Source organism: Rhineura floridana, chromosome 9 (assembly GCF_030035675.1).
Source record: "Rhineura floridana isolate rRhiFlo1 chromosome 9, rRhiFlo1.hap2, whole genome shotgun sequence".
In the NCBI taxonomy this organism is placed as follows: Eukaryota; Metazoa; Chordata; class Lepidosauria; order Squamata; family Rhineuridae; genus Rhineura; species Rhineura floridana.
Window position 1 is genome coordinate 126,581,414 of NC_084488.1, and position 19,682 is coordinate 126,601,095.

General features: G+C 48.5%; 1 protein-coding gene across 1 annotated transcript in view; it reads right to left on the reverse strand.

Moving 5' to 3' along the window:
* The window catches only part of RAB11FIP5 (RAB11 family interacting protein 5), a 91,480-nt gene that overhangs the window by 33,904 nt on the left and 37,894 nt on the right, over nt 1–19,682 (reverse strand). Inside the window, exons 2-3 of the mRNA XM_061583716.1 lie at nt 4,931–5,367; nt 1,098–1,821 (exon numbers count right to left, since the gene is read on the reverse strand). Coding sequence (XP_061439700.1) covers nt 1,098–1,821; nt 4,931–5,367 — 1,161 coding nt within the window. The remainder of the gene's footprint in view (nt 1–1,097; nt 1,822–4,930; nt 5,368–19,682) is intronic.

Consider the following 19,682-nt stretch of genomic DNA (forward strand, 5'->3'; position numbering starts at 1 on the left):
CCCACCGCACCCGGGTAGCAACGTTGCATTTGGGTGGGTGATATTATTCCATTCCAGAAAAACATGAAGCCTATTAAGTGACTGGGGAGGACCAATCAGCCCCTTCGACCCTTTCAAACATTCCCCGGAGTGGATTCCAAGGGAGGCAGCGCCAAGGAAACTGGGCTGGATGAAGGTTTGGCCTGAGCTGGCTAGACGGCTCTGGCGCTTTCCTTGCCGTGCCAAGAGCTTCGGACACCAGGCAAGACTACAGCAAATAGACCCAAGCGCGCGCTCAGTGGCTGCTAAGCAGGAATCTGCTTGGATCCCCAAAGGCCACAGAACTGAAACGGCCTGAAACGTTGCATAGTTACAGTTCACATCAGCCGCTCCCAAAAGCCACTGCCCTGCCTACTTCAGGCACTCAGCGCTGCCACCCTGGCCCACGGCTTGGCATTCCAAGGGATCACAGTCCAAACTTCCAGGATCCCGACAAGACAAAGAGAATGGCCACGGAGAGCCAGTTCCCAAGACACAACTGCCCAGCAGATTTCTGTAGGGCCAAGGTAGGCATCCTGCCCCCAGCTCTCTCAGTCATGGCTCCAGACTGATATGCCACCTTTGCCTTCACCCAGCAGGCATTAGAAGACCCAGATGGGAGCCCAGAGTCACCTTGAAACAAAAGCCAGGCTTTAAATCTTACTTGCTGCTCAGGTAATGTACACGCAGGGGGCGGGCAGGCTTGTGTTCTACAGAGGAGCAGGGAAATGTCAGATTTACTCTTGCCTTATTTTTCAAACCCTCTTTCACGACCTGCTTCAGCAAAGCCTTTCCTAACGAGAGCCTGGCATATCACACCAAACTCTGACCCACTCTTCCCTACATCCACCTAACATAGGCTGGAGGCCCTTTCAACAGGACCTGCATAGTTTTTTACACACACACACACACACACACCACACACCCACACACCACACACACACACACCCACACAGAGGATGTTAAGTGCAGCAGGACGGAAGCTCCTCCCTGCCCAAAGGAGGCTCACAGTCAGGTATGCTGCGTCCCATCAAGCCACCCTTGTCACTTGCCTAGCAGAGGCTGCCTTCCCAACTCACCTGGGCTTTTGGGGAGCCTCCGTGGATTCCTGGAGGCTGAACCAGCTGCTGCTGCTGCTGCCTCTCTCTCCCGCTCCAGCCGCGGCCACCACCACCACCCTGGGCGAAGGCTCCACGCTTCCCACCTCAGTACTTTTCCTGCCTTCGTCTTTGCTGCTCCCCCGGCGGAATAAGCCGGTCTTGGGCGACCTTTTTCCTTCCTCCTCCTGGCCTTCCTGGTGAGGCCTCACCCTCCTGACCTCCGTGGAGAAAGCCACGGGTGCGGCTACCTGAACAGACTTGCTCTCCGCACGGAGAGCCTCCTCCATCTTGACCCTGCCCCTGTGCTTGTTGAGGGCGATGGTCTTGACAGAGAGCTTGTCTTCTTCCTGAGCGGCCAAGATGGGGGGAGAGGGGATGAACCTCGGGGGGTCTTTGGAGGGGCCTTTCTGGAAGATGCTGCTGGACCAGGGTGGCAGGTCTGGCTCAGGGGCCGGAAGCACAGCACTAAAACCCTCCTCTGGCTTGCTGGCGATGCTTTGAGGAGGAAGATCAGGTGAGGAGGAGGAAGGCTTTGGGGAGGGCTCCTCACAGTAAATATGGCTTCCGTTGATACAGAGTGAGGACCTGGAGATGGGCTCGTTTTGTGGCTTCAGGCTCTGGATCGATTTGGATTCCAGCAACATGTTGATCTGGGAGACCTCATCGCTGAATGCCCTCTTGTGGGAAAGCAAGACGTCTCTGGCTGGAAGAAAGAGAAGAAGAGGGCATGAACTGGTGAAGCTGCCGCGCGTCACTCCCCCAAGGCACCCTTCCCTTCTTAGGCCACCCCCAGCGAGCTCTTGAGTTTCCCCTGACCCTTGGGGGAGGAGCACCAGAGGAAGCCCATTTCCAGGCCCAGTTCACAGTAATGCTTTTCAGGCCTTTCCTGGCTTGGGACCAAAGGGTCCCCTCCTTCCACCTGTACCCACCAAGACCTTGAGATCTTCTGCAGAGACACCTCTCCAAGACCCTTCAACAAAGTGAGAGCCTTTGCAATGGTAGCACCCTGGTTGTGGAATGCCTGCCCCAGAGAGGCTCACCTGCCCTCTACCTTGGTGGCATTTCAGCACCCGGTGAACATTTTCTGATGCCCTTATGCAGGGGTTCCCAAACTGGGGTCTGTGGACCGCCAGTGGTCCACGACCTTCATTCAGGTGGCCCGTGGCATGTTTGCATTAAATATTCAGACTGATTTTTGACTGCATTTTAATGGCTTCTTTTATTTCGTATGCTGTAATTCATTGCAGGGCATTCTGAATTCTGTGGAAAACAAGTTGTAATACAGTAAAACGCAATATTAATAAATAAAAGAAACAAACTCAAAATTAAAATCCACGCAGCGTCTAGCAAGGGACGTCATGATTGCCACAACAGACAGAAAAATCACTGAGCGGTCCACCAAGACCATCAGCAATTTTCAAGCAATCAGTGATGGAAAAGGTTGGGGAACCCCTGCCCTAGAGAGTGATCTAATTTAGCATGTTTGTTTTACTTGTATTTAGTAAACAAAGCTAAAAACTTTGAAACGGCCAAATTGGCTAATGTTGTGTTTGCAGTTGGCATCCATTCACTGTTGCTAATGAACTTATGAAACAGCAATGCTTTCACAGTGCACTGATGGCACATTCATCTCTGCTTTATTAGCTGCTCTCCAATGCATCCCCAGCGCTCCCACATTATAGCTGTCTGGAGAGGCAGTAGCGCAACAAACATGGGACAAAAAACCCCACAGAACATTTGTGGTATGAAAAGCTACAGGATTTCAGCAGGGAGTTACGGGATATGCACTGATTGGAAATGAAGCAGTATAACCACTCTGAGACATCTGCAGGCAGCAACGGTATTGAAGGCATGGTGGTGTGTGACAGCCCCAATAGCATAATGGGCACAAAATCATCATGCATGTGCAATGAAAAGGATGCCTGGAGGGGCCTTTGGATTGTCTGATTCTGTTCAAATTACTGTTCTTTAGCTGCCTCAAGTCTCTTTAGAGAAAAAGGAAGGACAGACGTTAAAATAAATGTTTCGCTGAAATTTACTTCCTTGCAAGCTCCACTGGTTGGTTCTAAACCTCCTCACTGGGCCAACAAAAAACAAGTCCTACTCCCATCTCCCGCACAACAACCCTTCAGGTATTTGGACACCCAGTTCAAGACACCCCTGTCCCCCCCCCCATCAGTCCTCCACTTCACACATGGAACTCAAGAGAAGGAGGAACGTCTCACGGAGTGCTGGGAGAGCAGCAGCAGAACAGAACCACTGCTGCATCAGGCCAAAGGAGGCCCATCTAGTCCAGCATCCACTTCTCACAGTGGCCCACCAGATGCCCCAATGGGAAGCCCATAGGCGGGACCTGAGCGCAACAGCAGCACTCTCCCCACCTGCAATTCCATGGCAACTGCCTCCAACTGTGCAGGGAGATCATAGCCATCATGGCTAGTAGCCGCTGACAGCCTCATCCACCATGATTAGCTTCCTAATGCTCTTTTAAAGCCATCCAAATTGTGGGAGTGAACTCCAGAGTTTAAGACGATACACCTAGGATCAGGGCAGGTGACCACCAGGAAGAGCTTTGTGGCCAATGATGTTGGCCTGCATCCCATCTGTGGGATCTCCCTTTCTACTGAGGTCTGAATAAGTAACACCCCAAAAGAACACAATACCGCAAAGGATGTTGCATCAGCCCACCCTCTGCAGCCGCTCCCTTTGGCCACCTCATGCAACCTCAACAGGCCACAGGGCCTTAATACACAAGGCACCCACTTCTTGCCTTACAGATCACGGCCTGTACTGGATGCTTTAGATACTTCACGGTCAGCCCTGGGCCTCTCCAGTTTCAAGAACCAGGAAGGCACCAGTGCCAGACAAGGCAGCAGAAGCCTACATCAAATGTTAGGTTCCCAAAACTGCCTGTGGTTCAAGGCAGCTTCCAGATGTCTCAGGGGCTGGGAGTGGGCGGGGACGAAATCTTAGGCTGTGTTCATGAGGCTGATGAAAAAAAGACCCCTAGAACCTTCAGCCTTAAAAGGTCACACACTGTCAACACTTTCAGTTTCAGCAACTACTACAAAACTCAAAAACCTTTGAGAGCGCCTTGCCGAGACGCAACCCAGTCAGATCCTGGGTCCTGGATGAAGAACATGGCGCAGGCCTCAGCACAGCCCCCAAAAGACTCTACGAGCAGCCCAAGTTGTGCCTCCCCTGACCAGGTGACAATGTCTTGCTTGCCTACAGAGTTCTCTTACAATTTTTATTTACTTTTAGAGACTGAAATTATTTTTACTTTGCTGTATTTTCACTGTAAAGTGCTGCACATTTTAAACTCAGATTTAATATGGATAGGAAAAACCTTCTCCCTCTCTCATAACACTGGAACTTGTGCACATGCAATGAAGCTGAATGTTGCAAGATTCAGGACAGACAGGAGTAATTCTTCATGCAGCGCATATGTGAACTATGGCATTTGCTCCCACCAGAGGCAGAGATGGCCACCAACTTGGATTGCTTTACAAGAGGATGAGACAAATTCATGGGGAAGGATAAGGCTATCAACGGCTACTAGCCATGATGGCTACGCCCTAGTCTCCATAGGTAGAGAAGGGATGCTTCCAAATACCAGCTGATGGAAGCCGCAGGAGGGGAGAGTGCTCTTGCACTCAGGTCTTGCTTAATGGCTTCCTTCTGGCTGCCATACGTGAGAACGGGATGCTGGACTAATAGCCTTATCCAGCAGGCTTTCTTCTTACGTTCTTAATAGGTCAAATTTTATTAATCCTTCCAAACTGGCTGCCACCACCTCCCCCTCCTCTTACCAGGATGGTCTGTGGAGAGGCTGCTGTGCCGGCTGGGTGAGTGCGCCATCATCTCGGGCATGCCAATGGCCACCGCGCTGCCGGCGGAGGAGATGGTGCTGTCGGAGCCCAGGGAGGTGTTGGACTGGGTCAAGGAGGACTTGCGCAGCTTGTTCTTGAAGAAGAAGCCTTTGGCCTTGGACTTCTTGCCCCCCAGGTCAAAGTCTTCGTCGAGGGCCCCACTGCTGCTGGGCACGATGGCCGAGGCAGACTCCAAGTCATACTTCTGCCGCCCCTTCACTTTGTCCTTCAGCTTCCTAAAGGGGGAGCGGGGCTTGTCCTTGATGGAGAGGTCGAACATGCTGGCCGTCAGGCTGTGGCGGGTGAACTGGATGCTAAGCTGGACCTCCCCTCGGTCCTTCTCTTTCCTCCCGGGTTTAGAGTGGAGCTTGTACCACCTGGGGACAGAGAATGGGGAGGACAAGAAGCCGTTCATGATCTCCAAGAATCTGCAAAGGGCATGGAGAGGTTCATAGAATCATAGAATAGTAGAGTTGGAAGGGGCCTATAAGACCATCAAGACCAACCCCAGCTCATTCAGCACACTACTCACCACCACCCAAGTTCACATCCCCTTTGCATCTCCCCCTCCCCTTCCCACTAAAGCACCCCAAGGCCCAGCACTTGCTAGTCTTTTGCTTACCCCACACAATTTGGCACCATGGAAAAGCATTTATATCTCAGCACAGCCCCAAACCTTCAGGAATAGAACATGCTGAAGCTGCACACCCAAAAGGACAGGAAACACATTTGGGGGGGAGGGGAGAGAGAGAAGAGGGGAAGGGAGGCACAACTGTGTGTGCAGATAAAGGCCTGGGCTGCTCCTCCTTGGCTCAAAGGCAGGATGCGACTGGCTCACCACTGATTTGTGAGCACTGATGTTTTCATAGAATCTGATTATTGTTAAGGCTTTGATTTTTCATTTGGTTACTCCTACAAACGCCATTGTTTCCTCACTGGCAGCTTATCAGGTTTGGAATGAAATAAAAGCACAATGCTTTTCGCCCTCACAGTCCAGATTTACCAGGCTCTTCCTGAAGCCCACAGCAGCTCGCCCCAAACCATAAGGGTGGGGCCCTCACGAGGAAGAGCCCCCTGCTGATGGTCCTACTCTTGAGAGAGCTGCTACCCAGACTCAAATCCTGCAACTGGTGCCACCCCATCCCCACTTTAATACCCAGGACACCCCCTTCTTAGAGGATGCCAGGGGCCCTGGCACAGAGGGTTCCGCACCCCCCTTCCTCCTCAGCCAGAGAGGGTTTTTTTTAAATAAAAGTCTCCCACACATTCCTCTGCAATACCAACACCCTGGTGTTTTGATCCATCTCAGCAGAGTTAGGGCCACACAAATCTGCTGCATGCACAGATTACAGACTAAATAAATATGACAGAACCAAACAAGATGCATATTGCTTGCATCCCTTCCCACTCCATTTTTCTAAATGAAATCCCCCCATACACACTCTAGATGTTACTTGCTGCACTGGAGGGGGGGAGAGAAGAACGCTCAGAGGCTGCAGGTGGGTCTCTGTTTTCACTGATCTGCCACATCCTGTGTAGCTTGGCCCTCCGCCTGAGGCACTCGGCCAGCCTCATTCAGCTCTAGGGAGGGGGTGCCCTGCAGCAGCCACAGGTAGCCGAGAGGCACCGGAAGACAAAGGTGCAAGGAGGTGCAAAGTGGCCTCCCGCTCCCTCCTTCCCTCGAGGCCAGGCCGGGCCTGATGCTTCCCACCCACAGGGCCATTTTCACATCCCAGCAGCTGCACCCATTGCAAGAGAAGCAATGCAGTGAGGGAGGCCAAAGACTCACAAGAGCCAAGAGGTCTCTTCTCCTGACAACACGAATGGTGAGGATGCCCTTCCTAAGGCCAGCAGGCGCTGCAGTACAGAGCGCCTCGTGAGAGGAAGAAAAGAGAGGGGCCAGGCCAGCCCCCCCCCGGCACCAGGCACAGAGCAGGCGACCCAGTTCAGCCAAGGGAGGAGGCCGCAGGCAGCAGCCCTGGTGAACAGAGCGTGCCCCGGGAGCGGCCACCACTTGCCCCTCACCCAGCCCAGCCCCCTTCCCACTCACTGGGAAGATGCCATCAGACTCACAGCACTCCCTTCACATCCCACAGGAGCCCCCCAAGTCCCCTTTAGATGCTTCCATAGCACAAGTGTGAAAGCCACCTGTTGGCAAACAGCTCAGAACCAGAACTGGAGAATCAAACTAGCACAGAAGTGGGAGCTGAGCAGAAGCTGGAGGGAGAAGAGCAACAGCCGACTCTCAAGCCTGGAGATCTGGACCCAGAGCAGGACTCTGCTCGCTCCTGTCAGTCATCACCAGCAAAGAAGGGCGCCATCGCTATTTCAGACCCAGCTCTTCGCTCTGGGATCCCTAGAGATGTAAAATTTCCTGAGATTTTGAAGCCATGGGGGGAAACAGTTTTTTCCCCAGAAAAAAGTGAAATTTTTCAGAAAAACTGAAAAAATGCAATATTAGCACTTTTTACAGATTGAAAGTCACTTTGTTACTTCAGGAACATCAAATGTAATTATGTACAAGTTGGTTTGGCATAAAAATTATCACATTTGGTGTACATTAAAAGTACATTTTATTCAAACAATTATTACCAATTGAATTTACTTTTTTAAATTTTTACTTTTTTTTGTAACAAATGGATCTACAAGATTCTGAACTGTAAGGAACCTCTTTCGTTTTGCCAGTTTATGAGGAGCAGGCAAAAAACTATTTAAAAAATCAGAAGAAACCATCGACATTAATAACAAAGAAAATTATTTATGTCTCCGCTAGTCCTCCACAGTGCCAAGCAGACATAAAGCACCCATTCCCATAAAAAGAACTGAGAAAAAGGGGGGCAGGGGTCAAGGTTCAGCGAAACATTTATTCACCATGCTAAAATAAAACATTCCATAATCCATTTTTCTTCCTTTTTTTCAATTCTTCTGAAAAAAACAAAAAAGGCTTCAGAAAAAAACATGTTTTTTCTGAATTTTTCCGGTTTTTTCCAGGCCTTCTCATCCATAGGCCTCCCCACAGCAGCTCACAACAGAAAGACGAAACTCACAGATTAGTCAGATCAACAAAGTTACCAGCACACAGAGAGCAAAAGCGGGAAGGGCACCGTCAAAGCCACCGAGCTAAAAGGGCTAGGAAAATAAAAAGGGTTCCACCTGATGCCAAAACAACAACGCCACAAGCGCTGGCAAACTCCCTGGCAAAAGAGGCCCAATGCTGGGGGGCACCAGGGAAGAAGGCCTCATCTCTGGCCACCCCCTCCTCATCTCAGAGGGCAGGAGGAGGTAGAGAAAGCTCTCCAAGGCTGGCTGGCTGGGATTCAAAGGTAGGATTCACACAACATCCATGCTCTACCAGCTTCACTAGCTTCCCATCCACTTCCATGCCCAATTCGAAAGTGTTAGTTTTGACCTCTAAAGCCCGTCTTAACTTGGGACCAGAGAACCTAACAGGACCTCCCAATCTTCTTCTGAGGCCCTTATTCAGGGCACCCACACCACGTGAGGTGTGGCAAGAGGTGGCTCCGGAGGGGGGGGCTTTTCAATGGTGGCCCCTGGGCTGTGATGGATGCCTTCCCCAGAGAGCCTCGCCTGGCACCAAACTTGGGGGCATCACAGCACCCGGCAAAGGCCTCTTTGTTTTCCAGACCTATAAAATCTGATTATGGTCTTACCAGATTTATCTTTGCTTCTTTATGAGAGAGCCAGTGTTGCCTAGTGGTTAGAGTGTTGGACTACAACCTGGGAGATCAGGGTTCGAATCCCCACACAGCCATGAAGCTCACTGGGTGGCCTTGGGCCAGTCACTGCCTCTCAGCCTCAGAAGAAGGCAATGGTAAACTACCTCTGAATACCGCTTACCATGAACACCCTCTTCACAGGGTCGCCATAAGTCAGAATTAACTTGAAGGTAGTCCATAATAAATAAATGGTTTATGACTGATCTGTTGTATTATATAAAATAGTTTTCTATTTATGTATACAAACATTGTTTAAAATGCTTTTATTCTTGTTGGAAACTATCCTGAGAACTTGGACAGGACATAAACACCCCAAAAGAAACAAAACTAAAAACTGCAATGCATGAGCAATCCTCAAAATATTTAGAATACTTGAACCCACCTATTTAAAAAAAATGCCTAGGGAGGGAACAAACCAATAAAACTACATAAAAATCAAGAGAATAGTCGTTTCAGAACAACAGTGGCAAGCAGTAACTGTAATGCTAACTAGCCCCTTCAGTGGTACACAGCGGACTCAAATAAAAGTTTTTTTCAAGAACAGGCCAAGTTCCACCATGGAGAAGCCCCCCACCCCAGTCGCAGACACTTGTAAAAGCCTGCAACTACTAGATCTCAATATGCAGCAGGACAATATATATGGGACAAGGAGTTCCCTCATAGCATCCCAGACCCACCAAGCTAGGAAAGGCTATAATGCCAAGCACCAGCACTTCGCATTTGGCCCACAAACAAACTGGCATCCAGCAGAACTCGCAGAGAATTAGTGTTATGTGCTCTCTATAACCATCACCAGGAATCAGCATTCTGTACTAGTTAAAATCACCAGAGTCAAGGGCATCCCCACATAACGCCCCGTTTCAGTTGTCTAAAGCGATAGCCACCAGGGCCTGCAAATGCCCTGGGCACCTCCCTTTCTCTTCCAAAAGGCGGCCTCGTTGGCACATCAGCCCATGTTCCCAGACGGTACTTTTGACCAACTGACTCAGACTAGGAACCCAGGAGGGGGGCCAGACCAGGAAGGACCACAAAATAACAAACCTCTTATTTCTAGAAGAGCGTGACCACACACACACACGCCCCAAATCTGGAATTGGCATTTCCATCACATCACCAGAACTGGCAAGGCCCCCACATACGCAACTGCATCTTGTCTGGACATTTTATTAGGCAGTTTATTAGCATCATCCTCAGACAGTCATTCAGGGGCAAAACCCGCCACATCTGGGTCACAGAGGAACACGGAAAGAAAGCTGTGTGTCATCAGCATACTGATGGCAACAACCACTCCAGATGTGCGCCCCTCCTGCCCTTCCAGTGGTAGATCAGTGTGCTGGTTGGGCTGATGGGACTTGTACTCCAGCAACATTTGGAGGGCATCAGGTTGGCAGACACTGCTGTTGATGAAAGGGGCAGGGGACACAACAGACACCTTCAGGAACACAGAAGTGAAGTCCCACCATGAAAAATATACAGTCATAGAATCACAGAGTTGGAAGGGGCCTATAAGGCCATCGAGTCCAACCCGCTGCTCAATGCAGGAATCCAAATCAAAGCATTCCCAACAGATGGCTCTCCAGCTGCCTCTTGAAGGCCTCCAGTGTCGGAGAGCCCACTACCTCTCTAGGTCATTGGTTCCATTGTCGTATGGCTCTAACAGTTAGGAAGTTTTTCCTGATGTTCAGTGGAAATGTGGCTTCCTGCAACTTGAGCCCATTATTCCGTGTCCTGCACTCTGGGACGACCGAGAAGAGATCCCAGCCCTCCTCTATGTGACAACCTTTCATGTACTTGAAGAGTGCTATCATATCTCCCCTCAGTCTTCTCTTCTCCAGTCTAAACATGCCCAGTTCTTTCAGTCTCTCCTCATAGGACTTCGTTTCCAGTCCCCTGATCATCCTTGTTGCCCTCCTCTGAGCCTGTTCCAGTTTGTCTGCATCCAGACTAAAACTGGACGCAGTACTCAAGATGAGGCCTAACCAGTACTGAACAGAGGGGAACTAATACTTCAAGTGATTTGGAAACTATACTTCTGTTAATGCACCCTAAAATAGCATTTGCCTTTTTTGCAGCCACATCACACTGTTGGCTCATATTCAGCTTGTGATCAAAACAATTCCAAAATCCTTCTTGCATGCTGAGCCAAAAATCCCCCATCTTATAACTGTACATTTGGTTTCTTTTCCCAAGGTGTAGAACTTTGCACTCATCCCTGTTAAATTTCATTCTGTTGTTTTCAGCCCAATGCTCCAACCTATCAAGGTCTGAATTTTGTTTCTGTCTTCCAAGGTATTCGCTATCTCTCCCAATTTTGCATCATCTGCAAATTTGATAAGCATTCCTGCACCTCCTCATCCAAGTCATTAATAAAAATGTTGACGAGCACTTGGCCAGGATTGAGCCCTGCTGTACCCCACTCGTTACCTCCCCCCAGTTTGAATATGATTCAGTAGCCAACCGTGGATCCACCTGATAGTTGTTGCATCAAACGCACATTTAGCTAGCTTGCTAAATCAGAATATCATGTGACACTTTATCAAAAGCTTTGCTAAAGTAGAGATTTTATGTCCACTGTTACCTACAGATGTGAAGGTCCAGTGGGGGGGGGAACCCAGAAAAACACATTTTCATCCCCCCCCCCATTTTTCAGAAGAAATGGGGGGGCCCCCGGGCATCACATCTCTACAGTCCCCAGGACCACCTTCTGAAACCTTCAGTGAGATAGCAGCACAGCCACTGCAAGACAGTGTCCCCAACCCCACAAGTCGCTACAGAAGGATATTCTGATAAAAGCTATCAAAAGCCACTGAGAGGCACAGATTCAGGTCAACAGGGCCGCCTTCCCCTTGCCTGTCTCCCAATGAAGCGAGAGATCCAGGACAACAATCTCCATCCTAGAGGATCTATACAAGCACCTGAACCACTTGGACGCTGATGGACACTAAAGCCAGGGAGCTTTAATGCTGGTTTGTGATATTCTTTAGAAGCCAAAATGTCCAAGGGTCCAGCAGATATGTTGAAACACAAAATGGATCCAAGTATCTTGTCCACATCCTCAACTGTCAAACTGAAACTGCTTGCCCAGACGTAAGCTGAACATCTCTGCTCCAGATTCAGTTTCAAAACCGTGTCAGAACAGATTAGGGCAATGTTATCCACAAAGCGATTTGCAAGAACGTCACAGCAGGCAACCAAGGCTTCGAGACCTTCCAACAACAAGGAGCCAGGATGTAAAAGGGCCTTTAACCGCACAGGAAAGCTCAGCTGGATGAGCCTGTGCAACAGATGTGACCTTGCTAGAGAAGTCTTCGCTGCTGTCACCACCATGAAGTAGGAGCACGGCCTTCAAAGGGGCTCCTCCAAACCATGACGTAGGAGCAGGTCCTTCAAAGGGGCTCCTCCAAACCATGACATAGGAGCAAGGCCTTCAAAGGGGCTCCTCCAAACCATGAAGCAGGAGCAGGGCCTTCTTCAAAGGGGATCCTCCAAACCATGAAGTAGGAGCAGGCCTTCAAAGGGGCTCCTCGAAAACCATGAACTGCCCGATTCACCTCCAGCTTTCCTTTGCCTGCACCAATCTTCCCCAACCTGGTGCCTTCCAGCTGTTTTGGACTGTAGCTTCTCTCACCCCCAGCCATGCCAATGGGAACTGTAGTCCAAAATATATGGGGGGCAGCAGGTTGGGGAAGGCAGCTCTAAAGTCCCTGCATCATAACCAAGAGACAGCGAGGGCCATCCACCCATCAGCTCCCGCACCCACCCAGGGGTCAGCATGCCCCAAACAAAATGCATCTGCAGCACAGAATCAGCCCCTGCGCAAAAGACAAGAGAGGAACTTTCTAGTGCCACAATCCTGCACAAACAGCCTCCTTTTGGCCAGAAGACGGGAAATGCCTTTGCAGAAATCCACCTCAGACCAAGACAGGAGCCAGGCCAGGTAAGGATAAGAACATAAGAACAGCCTGCTGGATCAGGCCAGTGGCCCATCTAGTCCAGCATCCTGTTCTCACAGTGGCCAACCAGGTGCCTGGGGGAAGCCTGCAAGCAGGACCCGAGTGCAAGAACACTCTCCCCTCCTGAGGCTTCCGGCAACTGGTTTTCAGAAGCATGCTGCCTCTGACTAGGGTGGCACAGCACAGCCATCACGGCTAGTAGCCATTGATAGCCCTGTCCTCCATGAATTTGTCTAATCTTCTTTTAAAGCCGTCCAAGCTGGTGGCCATTACTGCGTCTTGTGGGAGCAAATTCCATAGTTTAACTATGCGCTGAGTAAAGAAGGACTTCCTTTTGTCTGTCCTGAATCTTCCAACATTCAGCTTCTTTGAATGTCCACGAGTTCTAGTATTATGAGAGAGGGAGAAGAACTTTTCTCTATCCACTTTCTCAATGCCATGCATAATTTTATACACTTCTATCATGTCTCCTCTGACCCACCTTTTCTCTAAACTAAAAAGCCCCAAATGCTGCAACCTTTCCTCGTAAGGGAGTCGCTCCATCCCCTTGATCATTCTGGTTGCCCTCTTCTGAACCTTGTCCAACTCTATAATATCCTTTCTGAGATGAGGCGACCAGAACTGTACACAGTATTCCAAATGCGGCCGCACCATAGATTTATACAACGGCATTATGATATCGGCTGTTTTATTTTCAATACCTTTCCTAATTATCGCTAGCATGGAATTTGCCTTTTTCACAGCTGCCGCACACTGGGTCGACATTTTCATCGTGCTGTCCACTACAACCCTAAGGTCTCTCTCCTGGTCGGTCACCACCAGTTCAGACCCCATGAGCGTATATGTGAAATGAAGATTTTTTGCTCCAATATGCATAATTTTACACTTGTTTATATTGAATTGCATTTGCCATTTTTCCACCCATTCACTCAGTTTGGAGAGATCTTTTTGGAGCTCTTCACAATCCTTTTTTGTTTTAACAACCTTGAACAATTTAGTGTCGTCAGCAAACTTGGCCACTTCACTGCTCACTCCTAATTCTAGGTCATTAATGAACAAGTTGAAAAGTACAGGTCCCAATACCGATCCTTGAGGGACTCCACTTTCTACAGCCCTCCATTGGGAGATCTGTCCGTTTATTCCTACTCTCTGCTTTCTGCTTCTTTTTTTTTTTTTTACAATAATTTTTATTCAAATTTTCATAAAACATAGAAAAGAAAATCATAAAACATTCAAAGACAAAAAACAAAACAAAACAAAAATGATTAAACAAAAAAAAATAAAATGTTGACTTCCCATTTGTCACATATCAAATCAGTTATAGGTCTACAATATATAACAATCCTGTCTCTTAAATCATATTATAAAATCACTTTCCTCCAGTAGTTATCTTAATTAATCATCAAATCTCATAAACATTACTTTATTCTTTCCACAAAAAGTCAAAGAGAGGTTTCAATTCTTTAAGAAATATATCTATCAATTTTTCTCCAAATAAACATGTCAATTAATCCATCTCGTTAATAATTATAATAATCTTATTGTCATAACCATAGTCCAAATAAACATTTCGATTAATCCATCTCATCAGAATCTGTTAGGTCCAATAATTTCAATAGCCATTATTCCATTATCCCTATTAGTTCCATCTTCCATCTTCAATAGTCCTGTTAAGTCCAGTAATTTCAGTGTCCAATCTTCCATTATCAGTATTCCATAATAATCTTGCTGTTGTAACCATAGTCATATAATAAGAGTCTGATGGGAATTTCCTCTATCCCAAATATTTTCTTGCCATCCATTCTGAATAAGTTGCTGAAATACTGTTGTAAAGTCATATCTGTGTTCTTCTTTTTTACAAAATGCACTGGCTCATCTCTTAAGAGTTTTTCCATTGTCACATGGCTGCAGTTAATTCCATAGATTTTCTCTATATCAAGCTCCATCACATCATTCCAGTCCAGAAGATTATCCAAGCCATTGATAACTTTATCTCTAATATCTTCATTAATTTCTTCAGAGATAACGTTAAATTCCAAACAGTAGATTTTATTTCTAAAATCCATAAACTCCAGATCTTTTTCCAATTCCACATTTGTTCCAATCTCCAGGGCTTGTATCTTCCCTTTATTTTTTCTTTTCTCATCTCTGATCTCATTCTCCTCTCTCACAGGATCCCCTATTTCTTTAAGCTCCTGCGTCATTTTGCTCAGTTCAATTTTCAGCTCCTTACTACCCTGTCGCAGGGTTTGTTTCGTTATCTCAATCTCATCCATTATTTTCTGAAACATAATTACTTCCAGATTCTCAGCCACTTTCTTGATTGCCATTTTTAAAACCACGAAAACAAAGCAAAACAAAAATAAAGAAGAACCACTTCTTATTTCAGCAACAATTGGGTTAATATTCCAGGCTTGATAACATCACAGTATAAACAGAGCAACCTGCCTTATCTCTCTATGTTCAAGAATGCAAAACAAATTTAGTTCCCAGCATCAAAACAGTGGCGTCGTGAAGAAGCAGATTCGTCAAAATAAAATAGACCAAAAAGAGAATAGTCCCAGACAATATAATATTCCTCGGAATAGAAATCAGGAATAGAAATCCCTCTTCTGTTTATTATCTTTAGAATGCACTTCCAGGACAGCTTTTTGCGACAGAAACAGAGATAAGCTGTTAATTTTGTGAATAACAGAGAAGAGCTATATCTCACCCAGAAGTTGTCCAAAGCCGATCAATCTGACAAATCTCCTTTTGCTGCAACAATTTAAACCAAGTAAAAATAATAATAGAAAGAAGGGTGCTTGCCTGTTAGTCCGTTCTCTCTTTAAAGAAAAGATAAACGTATCGCTTAAGCAGATAGAGCTTGTTAGGAAGTCCGTCCGGCATTGTTGGCTGGACCTTATCTCATAAATTAATGAAATCCAGTCCTCCCAACAAAAACAGGCTTTTGAGGTTGATCTCTACGTTTCTCCCTGCCCGGGAGAAATTTCATCAGTCAAAAAAAAAAAAATGTTCTGACTGATTTATATCTGAATAAGCTTCTTTTGAGGCGGGAGCCCGTCCCAAAAGCAGGCACAAGCGAAGTCACCCTTCCCGGAAGTCCTCTGCTTTCTGCTTCTTAACCAATTCCTTATCCACAAGAGGACCTTTCCTCTTATTCCATGACTGCTCAGCTTCCTCAGAAGTCTTTGGTGAGGTGCCTTGTCAAACGCTTTTTGAAAGTCTAAGTACACTATGTCCACTGGATCACCTCTATCTATATGCTTGTTGACACTCTCAAAGAATTCTAATAGGTTACTGAGACAGGACTTTCCCTTGCAGAAGCCATGCTGGCTCTGCTTCAGCAAGGCTTGTTCTTCTATGTGCTTAGTTAATCTAGCTTTAATCATACTTTCTACCAGTTTTCCAGGGACAGAAGTTAAGCTAACTGGCCTGTAATTTCCGGGATCCCCTCTGGATCCCTTTTTGAAGATTGGCGTTACATTGGCCACTTTCCAGTCCTCAGGCACGAAGGAGGACCCGAGGGACAAGTTACATATTTTAGTTAGCAGATCAGCAATTTCACCTTTGAGTTCTTTGAGAACTCTTGGGTGGATGCCATCCGGGCCTGGTGATTTGTCAGTTTTTATATTGTCCATTAAGCCTAGAACTTCCTCTCTCGTTACCACTATTTGTCTCAGTTCCTCAGAATCCCTTCCTGCAAATGTTAGTTCAGGTTCAGGGATCTGCCCTATATCTTCCAATGTGAAGACAGATGCAAAGAATTCATTTAGCTTCTCTGCAATCTCCTTATCGTTCTTTAGTACACCTTTGACTCCCTTATCATCCAAGGGTCCAATCGCCTCCCTAGATGGTCTCCTGCTTTGAATGTATTTATAGAATTTTTTGTTGTTGGTTTTTATGTTCTTAGCAATGTGCTCCTCAAATTCTTTTTTAGCATCCCTTATTGTCTTCTTGCATTTCTTTTGCCAGAGTTTGTGTTCTTTTTTATTTTCTTCATTCGGACAAGTCTTCCATTTTTTGAAGGAAGACGTTTTGCCTCTAAGAGCTTCCTTGACTTTGCTCGTTAACCATGCTGGCATCTTCTTGGCCCTGGCGGTACCTTTTCTGATCTGCGGTATGCACTCCAGTTGAGCTTCTAATATAGCGTTTTTAAACAACTTCCAAGCATTTTCGAGTGATGTGACCCTCTGGACTTTGTTTTTCAGCTTTCTTTTTACCAATCCCCTCATTTTTGTGAAGTTTCCTCTTTTGAAGTCAAATGTGACCGTGTTGGATTTTCTTGGCAATTGGCCAGTTACATGTATGTTTAATTTAATAGCACTGTGGTCACTGCTCCCAATCGGTTCAACAACACTTACATCTCGCACCAGGTCCCGGTCCCCACTGAGGATTAAGTCCAGGGTTGCCGTCCCTCTGGTCGGTTCCATGACCAACTGGTCTAGGGAATAGTCATTTAGAATATCTAGAAACTTTGCTTCTTTGTCATGAGTGGAACACATATGCAGCCAGTCTATGTCCGGGTAGTTGAAGTCACCCATTACTACCACATTTCCTAGTTTGGATGCTTCCTCAATTTCATATCTCATCTCCAGGTCTCCCTGAGCATTTTGATCAGGGGGACGATAGATCGTTCCCAGTATTAAGTCCCTCCTGGGGCATGGTATCACCACCCACAACGATTCTGTGGAGGAGTCTGCCTCTTTGGGGGTTTCGAGCTTGCTGGATTCAATGCCTTCTTTCACGTATAGAGCGACTCCGCCACCAATACGTCCTTCCCTGTCCAGGATGGACAGGATGGGTGGGCAAGCACCCAGAGGAGCCCCTCACTGCAGGCAGAGAGAGAGAGTGAGTTGCAGATGCAAAGGCCTGCCAGGGACAGGACAGCCTGGCAGGAACCGGGCAGCAAGCAAGCCAAGCAACGCCTTTCCATGCTGAAGAGGGCGGAGGCCAAGGGCTGCCAAAGCAAACAGGCCAGCTTTGCATGTTTAGCCCAGGATCTGGCTGAAGCTCACAGCAGCAGAAAACAAAGAGACTCCCAGCTGGGTCAAAGAATGAAGGCAATCTGCAAGCCGCTGGGAGGCCTGAGGCGGGGGGGGGGGTGAGAGAGGCTCAGGGCAAGGATGTTAACACAGACTGCACTTCTCCAGCCCATGCGCAGGGACACGATGTCTCTGAATACCCAATGCTGGGGAGAGAGTGCTCTTTGCACTCAGGCCCTGCTCATGGGCCTCTCCCCATGGGGGCATCTGGTGGGCCACTGTGAGCGAAGGATGCTGGACTAGATGGGCCCCATTGGGCCCAATCCAGCAGCCAGGCCCTTCTTACCTCTTGTGTCAGTAGCTTCCATCGAAAACCCCTCTTGCAACAAAGCAGCAGGGGAGGAAGGCCATCTAAGTGTGTGTTTGGACTATGGCGGGGAGGGGGCTCCCTCCTCTCTCATTTCCCTGCTGGGCTACTGTGAGCCTAGCACTGTTCACCATGCTCCTTGTGCCCCAGAGAAGAGAGCAACGGACATATTCACAGTTGCAGACGCATCAGCAATAAGAGCAGAAGGTCTGAAAGATGCTCATCCTTCTCGAGGAGCTCATCTTGACAGAGCGGTGGGTCCAGTGTCACAGCACCAAGTGCCCACGCTCCTGACACATCTGCTCACAGGTTTTTGCCCTTAGAAAAGCCATGGGAAATGGGAGGTGTGCCCCTCAGCCCGTGGAGAGGATCCCACCGGTGGTACGGAGGAAAGTGCAGCTCCTCGCGTCAGCACTACCAACCCTGACTGGCAGCAACGGCTCCTCAGGGCTTCAGGGACTGAGTCCTTCCCAGCCCCATCTAGGGATGCTGCAGGGGTTGAACCAGGGACCTGCATGTGAAGCAGATGTTCTGCCACTGAGCTCTGGGCCTACGGTCCTTTCCTTCTGAATCTGATTCGCACCATGAGCCCTTTGCAGACATGGTGCCTGCTGCTCCAAGGGTGTCGGTGGGCTGCAGCCTCTGAGCACCACAGGTGACGCCACATGGCTAGACCCTCTCACACGGCAGGAAGCTGCACACGAAGCACCAAGACTGCCCTGCACAGGCCTGCTTTTGGCGCAGCTGCGTGGCACCTTCAGCCCTGGGCAAGACTCCAGATTCTCCCTCCCCTCCTCCCCAACAGGGAGAGCAGAAAGCAAGGGTGTGCATAGTTCCCGACTCCCTCGCCTGCCCTGCTTGGCAGCAGCAGCTAGTAACCTGGCGGGCCCTTGTGCAGTGACGGGGAGCCCAGGGCCCCTCAGCCCTTGCGCTTCCAGGGCAAGCAAGGAGGCCAGATCCTGCCTCTGAACACTGCTCTGTACCCAGCCAGGCTCTGTGTCCTGGCCAGCAGCAGAGCATGCATTCCATGAGATCCATTGTCCCTGCAGAGACTGAACCCAGGTCTTTCCACATTCAAAGTGCACGCTTGACCCCCACCCCCAAAACCATACCCACCCTAAAAGGACAAAGCCTGGGTCTGCTCCCAAAGACTGGTCCAGCTCAGTCTCCTGTAAGGCAAACGTGAGCTTAAAAGGGAATTGATCCTTCCAAGTGAATAACAAACCCCTGCAAATAAATCATTTGATACATGACAGTCTGGCTGCATTTCCTGCTAAAGCAACGACCGGGGGGGGGGGGGGAGGTGCTGCCCTACAGCACTGCTTGGAATAGGATCCCCAGGCCATGAGGCAACCTGCCTTGCACACGCTGTTCCTCTCCCCCTCCCCGCATCCTGACCAAGCGCATCTGCTCTCTCCCCTTTGGCTCTGACAGGAAGCTTTCTCACATGGCTCTCGGGGGCAGATCCCAGTAGCAGAGCTATGGAGGAGAGTGGGATGGGGGGGAGAGAGAAACCCCTCTGCTGATTCACTCTTTCCCAGGAGGAGCACTGCTCCCCCCCATGCGCTTCTCCAACAGACACAAACACGCACACCAAGGGCTCACGTTTCACTTGGAAGTACTGAGGAGGATATCCTCGCAGGAACATCT